The sequence below is a fragment of the Ranitomeya variabilis genome, chromosome 5, assembly GCF_051348905.1.
Source record: "Ranitomeya variabilis isolate aRanVar5 chromosome 5, aRanVar5.hap1, whole genome shotgun sequence".
In the NCBI taxonomy this organism is placed as follows: Eukaryota; Metazoa; Chordata; class Amphibia; order Anura; family Dendrobatidae; genus Ranitomeya; species Ranitomeya variabilis.
The window spans coordinates 627,934,175-627,953,903 of record NC_135236.1 but is presented as its reverse complement, the minus strand read 5'-3'; the positions used below and the strand labels follow the sequence as shown (position 1 = coordinate 627,953,903).

Genomic DNA, 19,729 nt, shown 5'->3' with positions numbered 1-19,729 from the left:
AATGCTCTGTGAGATAGCGCTCAATGAATGTGTTGGGGAACACTCCCTTGGAAATGGGGTTAAGGCACACAGGAGCGTTTTTTCACTTAAACAGTCCATCCGGTTAATTTAGACACAGCATAAACCGCATAAAGTACAGTGTGTTCTGTCTTCATACACGTTGATACGGTGTGTGATCCGACATACGGCATAAACCACTTCTGTCTCCCAAATAAGCAGACTGTCCTCTGTAGTCTAACTTGTTTATTGGTAAACATGAGCGCGGTAAAACTAGAATAATACAAATGATATGTATAAGTATTGGGCTAAACGATAACACAACTACAACTAACAGGAAACATACAGTATGGTGCAACTTCTACATAACTACATACAGCAGATTCCTGGTAACCACATTTCCTGTGTACTGGCTGCTATACAGTTAATCACACACTGTACTACACTACATTGTAGGAACAGGGGTAATGATCTTACCGGATAAACTTAACAAGGATTAGAAGTAAGTGAGGTAGTTCCAACAGCAGATAACGCGTGTGTCCAGGGAGATGCACAGAGAGAGAATGGGAATTTCCCCATCCCAGAATGCCTTGCTGAAACCCACAATGCAACACTCTATTATTACATGAAAAACACAGGTTATAAATTTATCCACCACTGGGTGGTGCTATAACACAGCAAAACCAGAACTAGTGCTAAACCTTGTGTCCTTCTTTTAGAAAGGACAGAACACTCCCCGCTTGGCATCAACCGATGCCACCTACAGGTTCTTTTGGCGAAAACAGTAAGACAAGTTCCGCCACTGGTCTGAGGAATAGTTTGCTTTCCCCAGACTTGCCTACTTTGACCTCGACCTTGCGGATCTTCCCATCTTTGCTTGGGAATACTTTAGTGATGAGGCCTAGTGGCCACTCATTACGGTGTGACTGGCTGTCTTTCATGAGAACGACATCACCAGTTTTGATGTTTGGTTTGTCGGTCTGCCACTTCTTCCTTGGTTGTAAAGTGGAGAGGTACTGCTTCCTCCATCTGTCCCAGAAGGTATTGGAGAGACTTTGGACTTGTCTCCATTGTCGTCTGTAGAGGTCCTTGTTGCTAAATTCTCCAGGTGGAGCGCTGAGAACGCTGGCTTTCTGAGTAAGTAACATGGCAGGAGTGAGAATGGTCGGATCCTCAGAGTCACTAGAAAGTGAAGTCAACGGTCTGGCATTAATGATGGCCGAAACTTCTGCTAGGAATGTGGTCAAACTTTCATGTGTGAGTCTTGCACTACCTGCCTGCAAGAAAATGGAGTCAAGGATTCTGCGTGCTATTCCTATCATCCTCTCCCAAGCACCTCCCATGTGAGAAGAGTGTGGTAGATTGAAAGTCCAGGTACATCCCTGCTCACTCAGGTATCTTTCCACACCGGTGGTGTCTAGGTTGGAAGGAATTTGAAGTTCTTTCACTGCTCCTACAAAGTTGGTACCTCTATCGGAGCGTATGTGCTTCACGGGACCTCTGATGGCGATGAAACGTCGGAGTGCATTTATAAACCCTGAAGTGTCCATGGACTCAATTACTTCAATGTGGACTGCTCTAATGGACATACAGGTGAACATAACAGCCCAACGTTTGGCATTGGTCTGGACTCTTCTAGTGTTCCGTGCAACCACAGACCATGGCCCGAATACGTCCAGTCCGACGTTGGTAAAGGGAGGTTCTGTACTAAGTCTGTCTGGTGGGAGATTGGCCATCTTCGGCTTTTGAGTCCCGCCACGGAGTTTGCGACAAATCACGCAATTGTAAATGAGTTTACTCACGCATCGCTTTGCTCCGACTATCCATAGTCCAGCAGTTCGTAGATTTCCTTCAGTAAACAGTCGTCCCTGATGTTTCACCAAGACGTGGTGGTGTTGCACAAGTAGGGTCGTGATATGATGATGTCCAGGAATTATTATAGGGTGCTTCTCCCCAAATTCCACTTCAGCTTCTTGAAGACGACCTCCAATTCTTAACAGCCCATCCTGGTCAATGATTGGATCAAGCTTCTTCAAGACACTATCTCTGGAAACGGGTTGGCTTTTATTGAGGTTATCTATTTCTTTGGCGTAACATTCACGTTGTATGGTACGAATTATGACGTTCTTGGCATTTTCCATGCTTGGAACGGTAAAGGCACACTTGCAGTGGTGCCAACCTTTGCAAGGTTTCTGGATGGCGGGTGACGTTGACTTGTAGGATCGAGCCACATGAATTAAACAAACAAGCGCACGAACAAGTGAGTCCCAAGTTGAGAACCTGTTGAAGCGGTGGGATTTGAGGTGATTGTCTTTAGTCACCGTACGTAGAACGGATACCTGAGGACGGATTTCCTCATCTGCCTCTGGATCCACCAATTCAAAGATGTTTGACTCGTCCACATATGGCGTCGAACGGTATAAGAATGTAGGACCGGTGAACCAGGTTGTGTCCTTAAGTTGTCTTGCTTCAACGGATCTGGTTGCGTGGTCCGCCGGATTGTGGTGCGTGGACACATAGTGCCACTGTGTAGGTTCGGTGGATCTCCTGATCCTTAGCACCCGATTGCTGACATAGACATAGAAGCGACGAGTTTCATTACAAATGTACCCCAGCACTACCTTGCTGTCAGTGTAGAACTCAACTTCTTTGATTTCCAGGTCCATTTCTGTTGAGATAAGCTCAGCTAACTCTACTGCCAGCACAGCTGCACAGAGTTCCAGTCTGGGTACTGTGTGTTCACGGAGTGGGGCCAATTTTGTCCGGCTCATAACAAGCCTTACGTGGCATTGTACGTTGATGTCAGTTGTTTTCAAATACGCCACTGCTGCAATTGCCTTGGTTGAAGCATCGCAGAAGATACAAAGCCTTTGCACCTCGATTTCTGATGAAGGCACAGAAGCATATGGCCGTGCCACGTAGAGACTCGACAGGGCTTCTAAAGAATTTTTCCATCTTTCCCACAGTTCTCTTTTATCGCTGGGAAGCGGATCATCCCAATCGGATGTCTCTTGGGTGAAGTCTCTCAACATCATTTTACCTTGGATAGTTACAGGGGTTACAAATCCCAGAGGATCGTACAAGCTGTTCACAACGGACAGGACGCCTCTACGCGTGAAGGGTTTCTCTTCTTCGCTGATCTGGAAGGTGAATGCATCCTTTTTTAAATCCCAGAGTAGACCCAGGCTCCGCTGCATGGGAAGGGAATCCGTGCTTAAATCCAAGTCTTTTAAATCGGTTGAGTAATCTTGAGAGGGAAAGGCTGCCATTAGTTTCTGGCTGTTGGAAGCAATTTTGTGCAACCTCAAATTGGATGAAGCGAGCATTTCTTGTGCCCTTTTCAGGAGACTGACTGCCGACTCCTCTGTGGGTGTGGATTTCAGGCAGTCATCTACGTAGAAATCCTTTTCCACAAAAGATCTTACATCCGATCCATACTTCGCTTCACCTTCTCTGGCTGAATGTCTAAGGCCATAGATAGCGACAGCAGGGGAAGGGCTGTTCCCGAAAATGTGAACCTTCATACGATATTCCACGATGTCCTTGTAGGGGTCATTATTGTGGTACCAGAAGAACCTCAAGTAGTTTCTGTGTTCTTCTTTAACAAGGAAGCAGTGAAACATCTGTTGTATGTCAGCCATAAATGCTACTGCGTCTTTGCGGAAACGAAGAAGTACTCCCAGAAGTCTGTTGTTGAGGTCTGGACAGGACAGGAAGACGTCGTTTAAAGAAACACCTTCGTATCTGGCACTTGAGTCAAATACCACTCTTATCTGACCTGGTTTCTTCGGATGATACACGCCGAAAATAGGTAAGTACCAACATTCCTCGGAATCTTGAAGTATAGGTGCAATTTCCGCGTGGCCACTCTGGAATATTCTCTCCATGAAGGTAAAGAAGTGTTGTTTTGTTTCTGGTGCCTTCTGCAGTTTGCGCGTAAGGGAGACAAATCGACTGTAGACAAGTTCTCTGTTGTTGGGTAAGCGTTGCCTCTGTGGTTTGAATGGTAAAGGTGCGACCCAACTCTTTGATTCATCTCTTACTATCTCTCGCTCCATGATATCCAAGAACAGTCTGTCCTCTATGGACATTGCTACCTGGTTGTCTTCTCTTGTTCTGTGGAAAACTGTGCACCCTATATGATCTTGCTCACCGTCGCACGCATGGTCTTCACAGGAAGGATCAGCTAACGGACAAGGTGGAGGGGTGTGGTGTGGCAATTCTTTAATCAGGAAACTGTTCTCGCATGGCTGGAAGAGAGATGGGCGTCCATTCTCGAGGGTATTGGTGAGCATGCTATTGACTGATGTCGGCCTGTGTGCTCCACCCAAACAGACATCTCCCACAATGACCCATCCTAGGTCAAGTCTCTGAGCATATGGGGCGTTTTGTGGGCCGTTGATCTGCCCTCTAGCCTTGTGGACCCGTAGTATGTCTCTTCCGAGAAGTAAGACGATAGGAGCTCCTTGGTCAAGCTCTGGTATCAGGTGAGCTATACATCTCAAGTGGGTGTGATGAGCTGCTACCTCTGGTGTAGGTATCTCAGACCTGTTGTCTGGAATCTGGTTGCACTCCAGTATTGATGGCAAGGATAAGCAGGTTTGACCGTCTATAGACTCTACTTTGAATCCAGTTGCTCTCCTCCCCGCCGTCTCGACAGTACCTGCACATGTCTTCAAGGAGTACGGAGAGCCGGGACCAGCAATGTTGAAGGTGTCGAAGAGAAAGGACTTAGCTAGAGACCTGTTGCTCTGATCATCCAAGATTGCATATACCTTGATCGCCTTATCCCGTTGGCTCGCTGGGAATACTCTGACAAGACAGATCTTTGAGCAGGATCTTCCTGCTACGAGTTCCTTGCAGATCTCTGTGCACCGAGAAGTGACCACTGGGGTGTCCATGTCAGTGTCCATCTGTTTTTCGGCAGACTCTTCTACTTGCGACGATACCCCTGAGGGTGGTCCAGGATGTAAGGCCGTGTTGTGTTCCACACTACTACATTCTGTGCATTTCACACTGGATTCACAGTTCTTGGCGAAGTGTGAGGTTGTCGCGCAGCATCTGAAGCATATCTTGTTTTCCTTTAGGAAACTCTTACGGTCTTCTAGAGACTTCTCCCTGAAGGCTCTACATTTTAGTAGAGGATGAGGTTTCTTGTGTAGGGGGCAGTATTTGCTGAGATCCTGCGGTTTGTCCTCTTCTGGAGAGGACTTACTTGCCCTGTAAGGAAAACCTGTGGAGGTAACATTAGTTTTGTGGACTGCCACTGGTGTTTTACTGGGTTTTACACCAGAGGCAGCGGTACATGACATAGTGAAATCGAAACTAGGGTCATTTCTAACTTTAGCCTGCTGAGCGACAAAGTCTACAAACACCCCAAAGGGAGGAAATGGTACCTTATGAGCCTGTTTGTAACGGGACCCGTGACTGACCCACTTTTCTTGTAAGTTGTAAGGGAGCTTTTGGACAATCGGGTTGACACCTCTGGCAGTGTCCAGGAATGCCAACCCTGGTAGATCACCTTCTGCCTGAGCAGCATGTACCTCCATTAACAAGTCGCTCAGTTCCCTGAGCTTTTGATAACCCTTATTTGCTATCTTGGGGAAATCATCAATTCTTTTATACAAAGCATTTTCTATAGCTTCTATTGACCCATAACATTCTTCGAGTCTCTCCCACACCATACGAAGTCCTGTGTGTGGGTACTTTATGTTAATGTTCCTGATTCTTTTGGCATGTTCAGCTGACTCGCTCCCAAGCCACTTAACCAGTAGATCTAACTCTTCACTACTGGAAAGATGCAAGTCTCTGATGGCATTCTGAAAAGAGGCTCGCCATGCTCTGTAGCTTTCAGCTCGATCAGTGAACTTTACAAGTCCCTTGGTCACCAGCTCCCGGCGGGTAAAGAACCTTGCAAAGTTCATAGTGGCTGAGTCTGTGCCGACGTGAGCTGGTGTGCTGTTGTTATGCGGTGTTTGTGGTGCATCCTCATACCTGGTAGGAGCTTCTGGCATAGGAAAGTCTGTATAAACCCGTTCAGTGGCGAAGGGTGTCCCTGTCAGTCTGGGCGGAGGCCGTACCTTCTGTTCCGTAGGACGGTAGTGGTGATCAATGTCGTTTCGCAGTATACTTTCCTGCTTCCAGTACGGTGTTCGGAGGAAGGATCTCTGGTAATCTGTATAGGCTGGTTGGTGTAACGGATCAGAGTTGTCTTCCACTTTGGAATGTTGGCGGACATATTCTGAGACGCGTTGAGCAGGGTCCTGATGATCAAGGTCTGGTCCGCGTATGTCGCTGCCTCGCTCGGATTCAGGAAACTCCACGGCTTCTAAAAACTCAGCTTTGGCTATTGCGGCTGCTGCTTCTTTTTCAGCGGAAAGCCTTTCTAAGGTCGCTTGCAGGCGGGCTCTTTCTGCTTCTTGCTCTGCTTCTTGGCGGGCTCTTTCTGCTTCTTGCTCTGCTTGCAGGCGGGCTCTTTCTGCTTCTTGGCGGGCTCTTTCTGCTTCTTGGTCTGCTTGTCTTAACTTTAACTGCATCTCTTGTGCAGCGAAGGAGGATCTCACTTTCGCCGCCTCAGCTTCTGCTCGGGCGAGGGTGGCAGACCTTTTCGAGGAAGACTTGCTAGAGCGGCTTGTTTGGGATCTCGTCTTGAGTGAAGATGTTTGACTTGCAGACATTTTATGTCCGTTTGCAGGCTGTAGGACGTCTCAGAGCGGGTAGGGGTGACTTCGGCGTGGACTGAGACGTGTGGTGCTTGGTGGGCTGCACTCTCGGTACTTGTGACTGTATGGCGGCCGCTGCGGTATCTGCAGGTAGTGCGGTGTGGTACAAGCGGCTGCGTAGGTGGTATTTGCTTTCGCTGGCGTCTAGCCTCCCTTTACTGTAATCCCGGCGCCCAGCTTCCGTTTTACTGTTCTGTCTTCATACACGTTGATACGGTGTGTGATCCGACATACGGCATAAACCACTTCTGTCTCCCAAATAAGCAGACTGTCCTCTGTAGTCTAACTTGTTTATTGGTAAACATGAGCGCGGTAAAACTAGAATAATACAAATGATATGTATAAGTATTGGGCTAAACGATAACACAACTACAACTAACAGGAAACATACAGTATGGTGCAACTTCTACATAACTACATACAGCAGATTCCTGGTAACCACATTTCCTGTGTACTGGCTGCTATACAGTTAATCACACACTGTACTACACTACATTGTAGGAACAGGGGTAATGATCTTACCGGATAAACTTAACAAGGATTAGAAGTAAGTGAGGTAGTTCCAACAGCAGATAACGCGTGTGTCCAGGGAGATGCACAGAGAGAGAATGGGAATTTCCCCATCCCAGAATGCCTTGCTGAAACCCACAATGCAACACTCTATTATTACATGAAAAACACAGGTTATAAATTTATCCACCACTGGGTGGTGCTATAACACAGCAAAACCAGAACTAGTGCTAAACCTTGTGTCCTTCTTTTAGAAAGGACAGAACACAGTGCATTTTGTTACATCCACAAAGCATGTTATAACCACCAGTCTGTTCCAATAGCAGCTACACCTGTCTGTCTTTCTTACAACCCCCTTGTCTGAGATTACCTTCCAGGAGCTCTGCTCCACACGCTGACTTCTAGTCCATCCTGACTTCCAGGGAGGCTGCCTTACTGGATCCACTGACCCGTATTGTGTCTTGTTCGACAAGCTCCAAAATCAGTCAGTTCCAGACCCTCAGAAGGATGGTAATTTTCCCAACTCTGATAGCCGTCACGGACTCTACAGGCACATGACCTCCGCCATGTGTTTTTCCAGGAAAACCTGTCCTCTTTGTGGACCTTCCAACACAGAGCCCATGTGACCAAACAACAGTCTCATTATATCCCATGAGGCACACCCATTGATGAGAGGTAGGTGGTTAACCGGACCCACCTAACTTTCCGGTTAACCTGCAAGCCTAGCCCCCATAAACTAACCAAGGCTCATGGAACTACAAGTCGCAGGGAAACATTCTGCACAGTTTCAAATGGCTACTAAGATGGGTAGTGCTGATGATGCCATAATCAGCATTACTATTCTGGTCATCTACATGCTGGAGCACACTTTGAATAGGCTTTGGGTGGAGGTGGTGGTCCCAGAGGAGGTGGAAGCAGAGGAGAATGCAGAAGGGATAACAAATTCTCTAAGTTCTGGACTGTTGTTGCACAGATGGTTACCATGGGAGGGTTGATTGCAGGGATTGAGGGTGGCTCATGGTACCAGACAAACTGCTAGTGAAGGTACAGGAGCCAAGGAACAAGTGGAAAAGGATGAGGAGGAAGAGGTGATGGGCACACAACAGTCAGGAGAGGAAGAGGATAATGATCCCCTCTCTGTTGCCTGTGTTTGAGGGGAGGGGACAGAGGAAGAAAGCTTGAGTCTTACCTTACCACCAAAACCCTCTGGATTTGGACTTCAAGGAAGTGCCTGACACAAGAGCGCATCCTTGCTGCACTATCTTCAACATGATGCCTGTATTCTTAGGGTTAGAAATAGTACTGACTACTGTGACTGTGTTGCCCCTCTTTTGGATCCACGACTTATTTTGCCAGATGTTTCCTCCCCTGGAAATGGATACATGCATTCTTGAGTATCGAAACACGTTTGTAGACAATCTTAAGAGTGGCTTCCCCAAGACAGCGGTGAGGCACATAGTGTGCATTGCAGTTCTAGACTTCTAACCCCAGGAACATCAAGGCGTCACTGCAAAAACATTACCAGCAGCAGCAGTGTATGTGGCATAAGCAATTTTTGTGATTCGCTTCACACATTTTTTAGACCAGCCTGTGCACCAGCAGAACATTGTACACGTCTGACACATTGAGAATGACTGAAGAGGATGGTGCAAGAGCATCTGGAGCTCAATATCAATGCCATCAGGGGGATTTGGACCCTATTGCATTTTGGTCTTTACAAATGGAAGAAGAGTGGCCTAAGCTTGCCTGCCACGCCTTGGAGATTTTGTCATGCCCGGCAGCCAGCGGTCTCTCAGAACATGTCTTCAGCACTGCTGGTGGTGTCTTGATGGATAATCACATCAGAGTGTCCCCTGAAAGTGTAGACCACCTAACTTTTATCAAAATTTACAAGTCATGGATCTCCATTGACTTTTGCACCCCTGTCACAGACTGGGCAGACTAGGCATTGTTTTCATTTTTAGTGTCCTTCATTGATCTTGCATTATTGCAGTCTATGACACATTTTTGGTGGACTTAAGAGACCCAATCACGTTGCAGGGATTGTCTGCCAGGCCATGAAACACCGCAGCCCCCTGAGGAAGCGGTAAAGATTGAACGCGAAATGCGCGTTGGGGTACGGACTCCAGGACTCTGACAGGACGCCTCTACACATATGGGTAATTCACTTGCGTAATGTGTGATTTATACATTTATGTTGGCGCACTGGGGACATGTGGGGACTCTTAGAATATTGGAGCATACCATTTGGTTTAACCGACACATGCCCTTAAATAGCCAACTCATACATACATGTGTGTATGCATTATCTTTGCACTCAATTTTTACAATAGTTGATTATATTACCACTGTTCTGTCTCAGTACCTGGATCCTTTCGATGTACGCATGGATACAGTCACTATGTGCTTTTTACTAAGTATTTATTATGATATGGTATACTAATGTTTATGTGACTGATTTTTGTCAATAAAAATAAGTTTTTGTGTAAACTATTGGCTAGTTTTGACTCTTGGTTCTCCTGTTATGCTATCATTGGTAATTAGAGTCGCCGTATATATTTATGCAATATTTCTAACTGACGCCTGTTTTTACCGCAGCCATCTTTGTTGTGGTCGTGCAGTGATTGGCTTGGTCGCACAGCCATATAAGAGACCTGGCGCCTCTCTGCTCGCTGCATTCTGCACCAAATTCAGCGAGAGTAGGGTGAGCTGCTGCCGAGATAGGGTCAGAATTGTTGTTTTTATAGTTAGTGTAGGTCTGCAACTCTTAAATCCACAACTCCTGAGAAACCAAGTCTTTTTTAGGGCTAATTCGTGGGTCCCGATATTGCAGCTCTAGGTAGGCAGGGCACAGCATATTCACATCAGTGCAAGGCCTGCAGGTACTGTATGTGCATACATTGCTCCCACTGCATCCCTCCCAAAGCTTCATAACTGTCTACTGCTGCAGCTTCAGCTTTACTATATACCTAGCTGCATTTATTTTTCCCAAAAATTCACCACCCCCAAAAAAAATATACAGTCTGTTCTGTCGGGCTGAGGCCTGTTTAAAAATCATAGTTTATCGGGCATACTTAGCATAGTTGTGTGTGCTAGTCTTGTGCCACTTTTTTTTTTGTGCTTTAAATTCACCAAAAAAGGCCTCATATATCTGCGTGCTCCAAGTTTGGGCATTTTAGGCCGTTTTGCCACTGTTTTTCCTGTCTGTTACTCTAATTATATACAGCACTATTTAGCATAAAAAATATTAAAAGGCCACATATTTGCCAGTGTGGTATTTCCTTGACAGCCCTCATAAATCTGCGTGCTCCAAGTTAGGGCACTTTAGGCCGTTTTGCTACTGTTTTTCCTGTCTGTTACTCTAATTATATACAGCACTATTTAGCATAAAAAATATTAAAAGGCCACATATTTGCCAGTGTGGTATTTCCTTGACAGCCCTCATAAATCTGCGTGCTCCAAGTTAGAGCACTTTAGGCCGTTTTGCCACTGTTGTTGCTGACTGTTCCTCTAATTATATACAAGCACTATTTGGCATTTTAAAAAAAACAGGCCACATATTTGCCAGTGTGGTATTTCCATGACAGCCCTCATATATCTGTGTGCTCCAAGTTAGGGCATTTTAGGCCATTTTGCCATTGTTTTTGCTGGCTGTTATTCTAATTATATACAGCACTATTTGGCATTTCTAAAAAAACAGGCCACATATTTGCCAGTGAGGTATTTCCGTGACAGCCCTCATACATCTGCGTGATCCAAGTTAGGGCATGTTAGGCCGTTTTGCCACTGTTTTTGCTGTCTGTTACTAAGATTATATACATCACTATTTGGCATTTTAAAAAAAAACAGGCTTCATATTTGCCAGTGTGTTATTTCCGTGACAGCCCTCATATATCTTCGTGCTCCAAGTTTGGGCATTGTAGGCCGGTGTACCACTTTTTTGCAGTCTGTAACTCTAATTATATACAGCACTATTTAGCATAAAAAAATATAAAAAGGCCACATATTTGCCAGTGTGATATTTCCGTGACAGCCCTCATATATCTGCGTGATCCAAGCTTGGGCATTGTAGGCCGATGTGCCCCTTTTTTTCTGTCTGTTACTCGAATTATATGCAGCATTATTTAAAAGAACAAATACCACTGATACATATCTTAGAAACAGGTACCGGGATAGTATACCCTATATGTTTGGACAATATCACTGTCACAAGGACACTCCGAAACTTCCTATCCTACAACAAACAATGGAGTAAATAGTCCCATACTAAAGTATAAAAAATTGTAACAATAAATTTTATTAGCCATCACAAAATAAATACAGACTAACAACACAAGGTCCAGAAATGGTACATGTACAGGGGACACAGGCTACTGTAATCGCAATATGGGCTTGATAGACGGATCACTAGATACTACATATAATATAGCATACATCAAAGTGCTTAGTGCAAAAATAAAGTGCCAAGATATATGCAGCTAGATCCCTATAAGTAATAAAGACTCCATGTGATTCATGCCATATACGTGGTCAGGAGGGAAAAAGAAAAGAGGGGTGAACCGCTCATCTTACCCATGAATGTATGCCAGTCTGTGTCTCCAGCAGCCCTGACGCGCGTTTCACGTTGGGCTTCCTCGGGGGGCTGTGAGAGTGTGTATACTGAGCATTTATTTATATCATGGGGGCACCTGTATGTGATCATCAGCGCCATTACCGGCGCATGCGCACCGTCATGCAGGTCCGCTATTGCGCATCATCCCCTGCTCTTCCTGTGACAGGGTGGGGAGAGGGAAATCCCTCATGATGTCATTACCCCGCCACGTCACATCCTGGAGGCAGGAGAGGATGTACACCGGACTCTGCCGCACTGCACCGTGATGACCATTTTGGAAGAGGGCAGACTGCTGTTGGTGAGTATGAAGTGAAATCCTAAAGTGGAAAATAAAAAACGCTATATATATGGGATCATGTGAATGATGAAAACATTAAAGTGACGATGTGCCATGTGAAGTACCCCCGGAGGGAGGAGCAGACCCATAACTCCAGCCTCCCTAAATGTGCTTATGTTTCAATCAACTCAAACAAAATAACATAATATAAATATAATATAATGACAATATCCAGAGGAGATTCACTCCCCATAAAATATATGGGTCACACATATATGGATATATAAATATATAAATATATAAAATGAGGCACAATTCCCTAAATATAAGACTCCAAAGAAGGAGACATTATAACATACAGTGGAAAGTGAACATACAAAAAAAGGAAAAAATAAACAAATAAAATAATAAACATAACGATGTACTCCCGCCCTCATTCCAATAATGGGCAATAAAAGGTTTTCATACGATGTCCTGCTGAAGATGCTTCTTGATGTCGTGACGAGACATAAATACTCAGGAAATAGGTTATTGAGAGTGATGTAGCAATGAAACGACAATATTAGATAAAAAAATAAAAACACACAAAATTAAAATCCAGAAGAACACAGAGTTCCTAAAACTGACCCAAAAAGACTATAAGAAAGATGAGAAACTAAGTTGCTCGTTCAGGCCTTGTGGGGACATGGTCCGTAGAATTAGGAATTTAGGACCTGAGAATGACGTCACGGCTTGTGATTGGTCGCGTGGCGGTCACATGAGCGGCACGTGACCAATCAGAAGCCGTGACATCATGGAAGGTGCTGAACGCGCTCATTTTAAGCAAAGCAGGCTGCCGGTTACTACCAGGGCGCGTCAGAGGGTGAGTATATCCCTATTTTTTTTTTTTAATTCTTTATTTTTTACATGGATATGGATCCCAGGGCTTGAAGGAGAGTTTCCTCTCCTTCAGACCCTGGGAACCATACACTGGGAACTTCCGATTCCGATTCCCGATACCACAAAAGTATCGGATCTCGGTATCGGAATTCCGATACCGCAAGTATCGGCTGATACCCGATACTTGCGGTATCGGAATGCTCAACACTAGTCCTGACTCTAAGTCCTCGTGAAGTAAGACCCACATAGGACAGGCCACATGAGCATTTAGCCATATATTCCACAAATGTGGTACTGCAGCTGATATAGTCTGTAATTTTAAATTCTTTACGGCCGTCAGCCGAGGTAAAAGACACAGCCCTTATATGATTGCGACATGCTAAGCAGTCTCCGCACGGACAGAATCCCCACCTACGTTTACCAGCTCCAAAGATGGTCGGGGCCTTGATTGTATAATGGCTCCTGACCAACATATCTCTCAAATTCTTGCCCCTTCTTGCTGTCATGAGTGGTTCATCAGAGATACATTGTGCAAGTGTGGGTTCAGTCTTTAGAATTGGCCAATGTCTACTTAGAATTTTTCTCATTAATCCCCATTGATGATTGAATGTCGATATGTAACGAATTTTGCCTACCTCTTCTTTCCTTGGTTTACGTAATTGAGAAAGGAGATCACATCTCCTCTGGTTTCTGGCACGAGCAAAACCGTGTTTTATGCTCCTATTGCTGTATCCGCGTGCGCGGAATCTCTCCCCAAGGTCGTGGAGTCAAGATGGGACGAGGAGGCATGGAGGACAGAGGTCTCCTTCCTGAACACATCAGTGTGTATATAACCATCCTCCTGGACCAGCAGCAATATATCCAAGAATGATATTTCCCTACGGCTGTAGCTGTAAGTGAGCCTGATGTTGAGGCACATGGCACATCGTCACTTTAATGTTTTCATCATTCACATGATCCCATATATATAGCGTTTTTTATTTTCCACTTTAGGATTTCACTTCATACTCACCAACAGCAGTCTGCCCTCTTCCAAAATGGTTATCGCGGCGCATGCGCATGCGCAGTGCGGCAGAGTCCGGTGTACATCCTCTCCTGCCTCCAGGATGTGACGCGGCAGGGTAATGACATCATGAGGGATTTCCCTCTCCCGCCCTGCCACAGGAAGAGCAGGGGATGATGCGCAATAGCGGACCTGCATGATGGTGCGCATGCGCCGGTAATGGCGCTGATGATCACATACAGGTGCCCCCATGATATAAATAAATGCTCAGTATACACACTCTCACAGCCCCCCGAGGAAGCCCAATGCAAAATGCGCGTCGGGGCTGCTGGAGACACAGACTGGCATACATTCATGGGTAAGATGAGCGGTTCACCCCTCTTTTCTTTTTCCCTCCTGACCACGTATATGGAATGAATCACATGGAGTCTTTATTACTTATAGGGATCTAGCTGCATATATCTTGGCACTTTATTTTTGCACTAAGCACTTTGATGTATGCTATATTACATGTAGTATCTAGTGATCCGTCTATCAAGCCCATATTGCGATTACAGTAGCCTGTGTCCCCTGTACATGTACCATTTCTGGACCTTGTGTTGTTAGTCTGTATTTATTTTGTGATGGCTAATAAAATTTATTGTTACAATTTTTTAGACTTTAGTATGGGACTATTTACTCCATTGTTTGTTGTAGCATTATTTAGCTTTAAAAAAATATTAAAAGGCCACATTTTTGCCAGTGTGGTATTTCCGTGACAGCGCTCATATACCTGCTTTCTCCAAGTTTGGACATTGTAGGCCGGTGTATCACTTTTTTTCTGGCTGTTACTCTAATTATATACAGCACTATTTAGCGTAAAAAAATATAAAAAGGCCACATATTTGCCAGTGTGGTATTTCCGTGACAGCCCTCATATATCTTTGTGCTTCAAGTTTGGACATTGTAGGCCGGTGTACCACTTTTTTGCTGTCTGTTACTCTAATTATATACAGCACTATTTAGCGTAAAAAAATATAAAAAGGCCACATATTTGCCAGTGTGGTATTTCCGTGACAGCCCTCATATATCTGTGTGCTCCAAGTTTGGGCATTGTAGGCCAGTGGACCACTTTTTTGCTGTCTGTTACTCTACTTTTATGCAGCACTATTTTGCATAAATTATCTTCACAAAAAAGCCCCCCAAAATTGAATACAGTCTATTATGTCAGGCTGAGGCCTGCCTGGTGTATGGGTTTGAAAAATTGTAGATTTGCAGGCATACTCATCAGATATAATTTTGCTACTAATAAATACATTTGTGTTGAGAATTTGAAAAAGTGCAGTAGTCCATTTAAAATAGGCAAGGCAAGGGGCAAGGGATGGGGAAGTGGACGTGATGCTGATGGTGCATGCAGAGGAAGAGGCCGTGGACAAGGCGAAAGTGGGTAACAACAAAGACCCACATCTTCTTGCTCTACCTTCCTGTCCCAGTTTCTAGAGGACCGCAGCACACCACTATTGAAGCCACAGCAGTGTGAAATGGTTGTTGGTTGGATAGCGGATAATGCTTCCAGTCACTTAGCCACCAACACCACCACCATGTCTTCCACACGGTCAAGTCTGAGTAGCCGTGAGTGTGGCCCGGATATTCCTCACCCTGATCCTCCTTCCTCCCACCATGCTAGGTGCCCTGAGACAACTGATCCCACACTTGGACACTCTGAAGAGCTGTTCAGTTTTCCATTTCAAGATTCCAAACTCTCGGCCAGTCAACTTGAAGTGGGGACAGATGAGATCGCATGAAGAGATGCCCAAAGCTTTGACCAGCCCAGGTCACACAAAGGCGATGGTGGGAAAGTGACAGAAGAGGTGGACAATGATGAGACACAATTGCCAGCAAGTCAGGAGGAGGAGCAGGGTGCGGATGTGGAAGATGAGGTGGTGGATGACTATGTGACTGACCCAACCTGGCAGGAGGACATGGAGAGCGAGTGCAGCAGCACACATGTGGAAGGAGGCATATCATCCCAACAGGCAGGAAGAAGCAGTGTGGTGGCCACAGACAGAAGGCGAGCATAAGTTTCCCGTAACACCAACATGAGAGAAGTTGCCATTCCAACTGTTAGATCTTCCCGAGTCTGGTTATTTTTTAAAGACTCTGTTGATAACCCAAACAGACTATTTGCAGCACCTGCCATGCCTGCATCAGCAGAGGTAGCAAAAGAACCAGCCTGGCCACCACCTGCCTGATCAGGCACATGTCAGCAAAGCACCCGACTTTGTGGGCCGTACCCAAGGCCCCAGGACCACTGCCTGCAGATGACACCACTGCTTCTTCCAATGTTTTGTGTAGAAGCCAATCCCCAGTACACCGTGCATGTGAAGATGCCTCTAGCCCTGCACGTGTTGTGGCCCACAGTCAAGCAGCACCATCATCAAGCCCGTCCATGTCCTTGTCCCAGCACAGCCTTCAGTTGTCTATACCCCAGTCTTTGGAACGCAAGCGGAAATACCCAGCCAATATCCCACAGGCCACAGTCCTAAATTCTAATATTTCTCTTCTGCTTGCACTAAAGTTGCTGCCTTTTAGGCTCATTGAGACGGAAGCTTTCTGCAACCTGATGGTGGCGGCCGTCCCAAGGTACTCGGTCCCCAGTCGCCACTATTTCTCCCACTGTGCCATACAGGCATTGCACCAGCATGTGTCCCACAACATTACCCATGCCATCAACAATGCTGTTACAGGGAAATTCCACCTAACCACGGACATGTGGACAAGTGCTTGTGGGCAGGGACGGTACATCTCAGTGATGGCACACTGGGTTAACATAGTGGAAGCCGGGACCCAGTCGGACCTCGAGCTGGAACACATCTTCCCCACGCCAAGGATTGCTGGCCCTACGTCAATCAGGGTTGCCCCCACAGTCTACAGCTCCTGCACCTTCTCCTCCTCTTCATCCTCCATCTCTGAAATCAATACATCAGTCAGAAGCTGGAAGCACTGCAGCACTGCCTCAGCCAAGTGGCAACTGGCTGTGCTGAAGCTAATCTGCATAGGTGAAAAACCGCACAATGCAGAAGAGTTGTGGACAGCGCTGAAAGAGCAGTCAGATATTTGGATGACAATGCTGAACCTACAGCCAGGCATGGTCGTGAGTGACAATGACCTTAACCTGGTGGCAGCTCTGAGGCAAGGTGAGCTCACACACATATCTTGCTTGGCACATGTGCTTAACCTCGTGGTTCAACGTTTTCTGAAAAGCTTCCCGGAGTTGCCGGATCTGCTAGTGAAAATATACTGTCTGTCTGCCTATTTTAGAAAGTCAGCTACAGCTTCAGCTGCCCTTGCCATGCTTTAGCAGCATTTGCAGCTTCCAGCTCTCTGGCTGGTGTGTGATGTACCCACGTGCTGGAACTCTACGCTGTATATGTTGGAAAGGATTTGAGAGCAGAAGAGGGCAGTTGTTGACTACCAACATCAACAAGGCCGTCGATATTCAGTTCAGACTCCACACATAAGACCTCAGGAGTGGACATGGATGTCTGACATATGTACCATCCTCCAAAACTTTGAGGACTGCATCAAGAGGGTGAGTGGCGATGATGCCATAATTAGCATCACCATCCCATTTCTCAGCATTCTGGAAACCTCTCTGCTCACAATTAAAGAGGATGCATTGCAGGCAGAGCACAAGAACATGGAGCAAAGAACCATACAGGGGGATGACACTCAGCCCAGCCTCATGTCTTCTTAACGTGGATTAGTAGTCAATGAGGAGGAAGAACAGGAGCTATTTTTATGCGCTATAGACGGTACTACAAACACAGCTGTCATACCGTCTGGACCGGGGATGGTCTGAGGATAGGGAGGAGGAAGATGAGGAGGAGAAGGAGGACAGCATGGTTAGTCATCCTGTTGGTGAGGACACAGAAGTCTTGCCTGTTAGCAGTCTGGCACGAATGGCTTACTTAATGTTGCGCATTATAAAAATTTGGGGTGACACTCAGTACTGGTTGGTGACACTTCTATACCCACGCTACAAGGAGATCTTTCAATCTCTGCCAGAGGCAGAAAAGTGTGCTACAACGTTGCAGTACCAGAGGGCCCTTGTAGCAGAATCACTTAGAAAATTCCCATGTGAGAATGCTGGTAGCAGACGTCAGAGTTTCTTGTACAACCAAGGAGTCCAAGAGGAAGAGACAGAAGTACAATCCAGCTCAGGCAGGGGAACAATGGCAAAGTTCTGGGACAGTTTTCCCAGACCCTCCCATCGTGCTGATACAGAGGCAAGGGGTGCTGTCACAAAAAGTGAATGTTTGGGAAGATGCTGAGGGAGTACCTTACAGATCGTACAAACATCCTCCAGGATTCCTCTGTGCCTTTTAATTATTGGGTATCCAAACTGGACACGTGGCAGGAACTGGTTCTCTACGCCTTGGAGGCCATGGCCTGCCCTGCTGCTAGCGATCTGTTAGTGCGGGTTTTTAGTGCTGCTGGTGGAATTATAACAGATAAGCGCATCCTCCTGTCAACTGAAAATGCTGACAGGCTGACTTATAAAAAATGAACAAGGGCTGGATTGGGAAAGACTTCTGTACACTACCAAGTGAAAACAGCGAAACATAACCTCAAATACATTCTCTCTTTTGGGGAGGTGTATTCTCATGCACCTCTTCACAACCACACATGGGTATACGCTTCCAGATTTGGTCTGTTTGTTGTTATCCTCCTCCCTATCCTCATCCACATCATCCACATTCAGTAGAGCACAAGAGTGAATGGATTCCGTGATGCCAAAAGCACAATTTTATTTTTTGCAAGGGTGTAAATATTATGCCCGTAACTAATTGGAAACCAAAACAAATGTTACTCCCACAGGTGGAAATATCATAAAAAAGAGATGTAAGTCTCTTTATCCCCTATATTCTTATATTTTCCATTTTCATAATCTCTGGACAGCCCTGTTATGAGGAAATGTATACCTCAACAATAGAAAACTATTCAAAGACTTTTAAATTATATTTTTATTTATAGCCCTGTCTCTGAGCTGTTGCTAGGGACAAATATATCTCGTTGGACACATTCAGGCTTCAAATTTATGAACCTGTGTTCGCCCCTCCTTATTGTTATTTACTTTCATCGGTGGATTCACATTTTTTATTTCTTTGTTTCATTTCATTATGATTAAGCTTTATGTCTCCTCATTGTCCACCACTAGATCACCATGCTTATCAGACTCTGGGCCGCTGCAGGTAGTAAATTTTTTGGCAAGGGTGTCTCGGATGCCCATAGTATGCTTTTAATCAATGTATGCCCCTTGGGGAAATGTTTGTCAGCCCATAGGCACTTAGTGTATTGGCATTACAAGTGTAGGAGATACAATCCTTTACATTGGCCCTTATTGTGTAATGAGGCCTTCAGCAATGTCTCCTCATTCTCCATCACTAGATCACCAGGGTTCACGTGTTCTGTGCTGCTACAGACAGTCAATTTTTTGGCAAGGTTGTCTCGGATGCCCATAGTATGTCTTTAATCAATGTATCCCCTTGGGGAAATGTTTGTCAGCCCATATGCACTTAGTGTGTGGCCATTACAAGTGTAGGAGACACAATCCTTCACATTGAGCCTAGGCTTTAATGAGGCCTTCAGCAATGTCTCCTCGTTCTCCACCACTAGATCACCAGGGTTCACGTGTTCTGTGCTGCTACAGACAGTCAATTTTTTGTCAAGGGTGTCTATGATCCACA

The 19,729-nt window shown here is 45.6% G+C and overlaps 1 protein-coding gene across 1 annotated transcript; it reads right to left on the bottom strand.

The window, feature by feature from the left end:
- Nucleotides 1-2,466: 2,466 nt before the first annotated feature.
- On the bottom strand, nucleotides 2,467-7,489 carry LOC143775127 (uncharacterized). Its single transcript, XM_077262971.1, has 3 exons — nucleotides 7,242-7,489; nucleotides 2,514-7,037; nucleotides 2,467-2,475 (listed from the first exon to the last, which is right to left on the bottom strand). The coding sequence occupies exons 2-3, from the start codon at nucleotides 6,672-6,674 to the stop codon at nucleotides 2,467-2,469; spliced, it is 4,170 nt and encodes a 1,389-aa protein (XP_077119086.1). The 5' UTR covers nucleotides 6,675-7,037; nucleotides 7,242-7,489.
- Nucleotides 7,490-19,729: the final 12,240 nt, after the last annotated feature.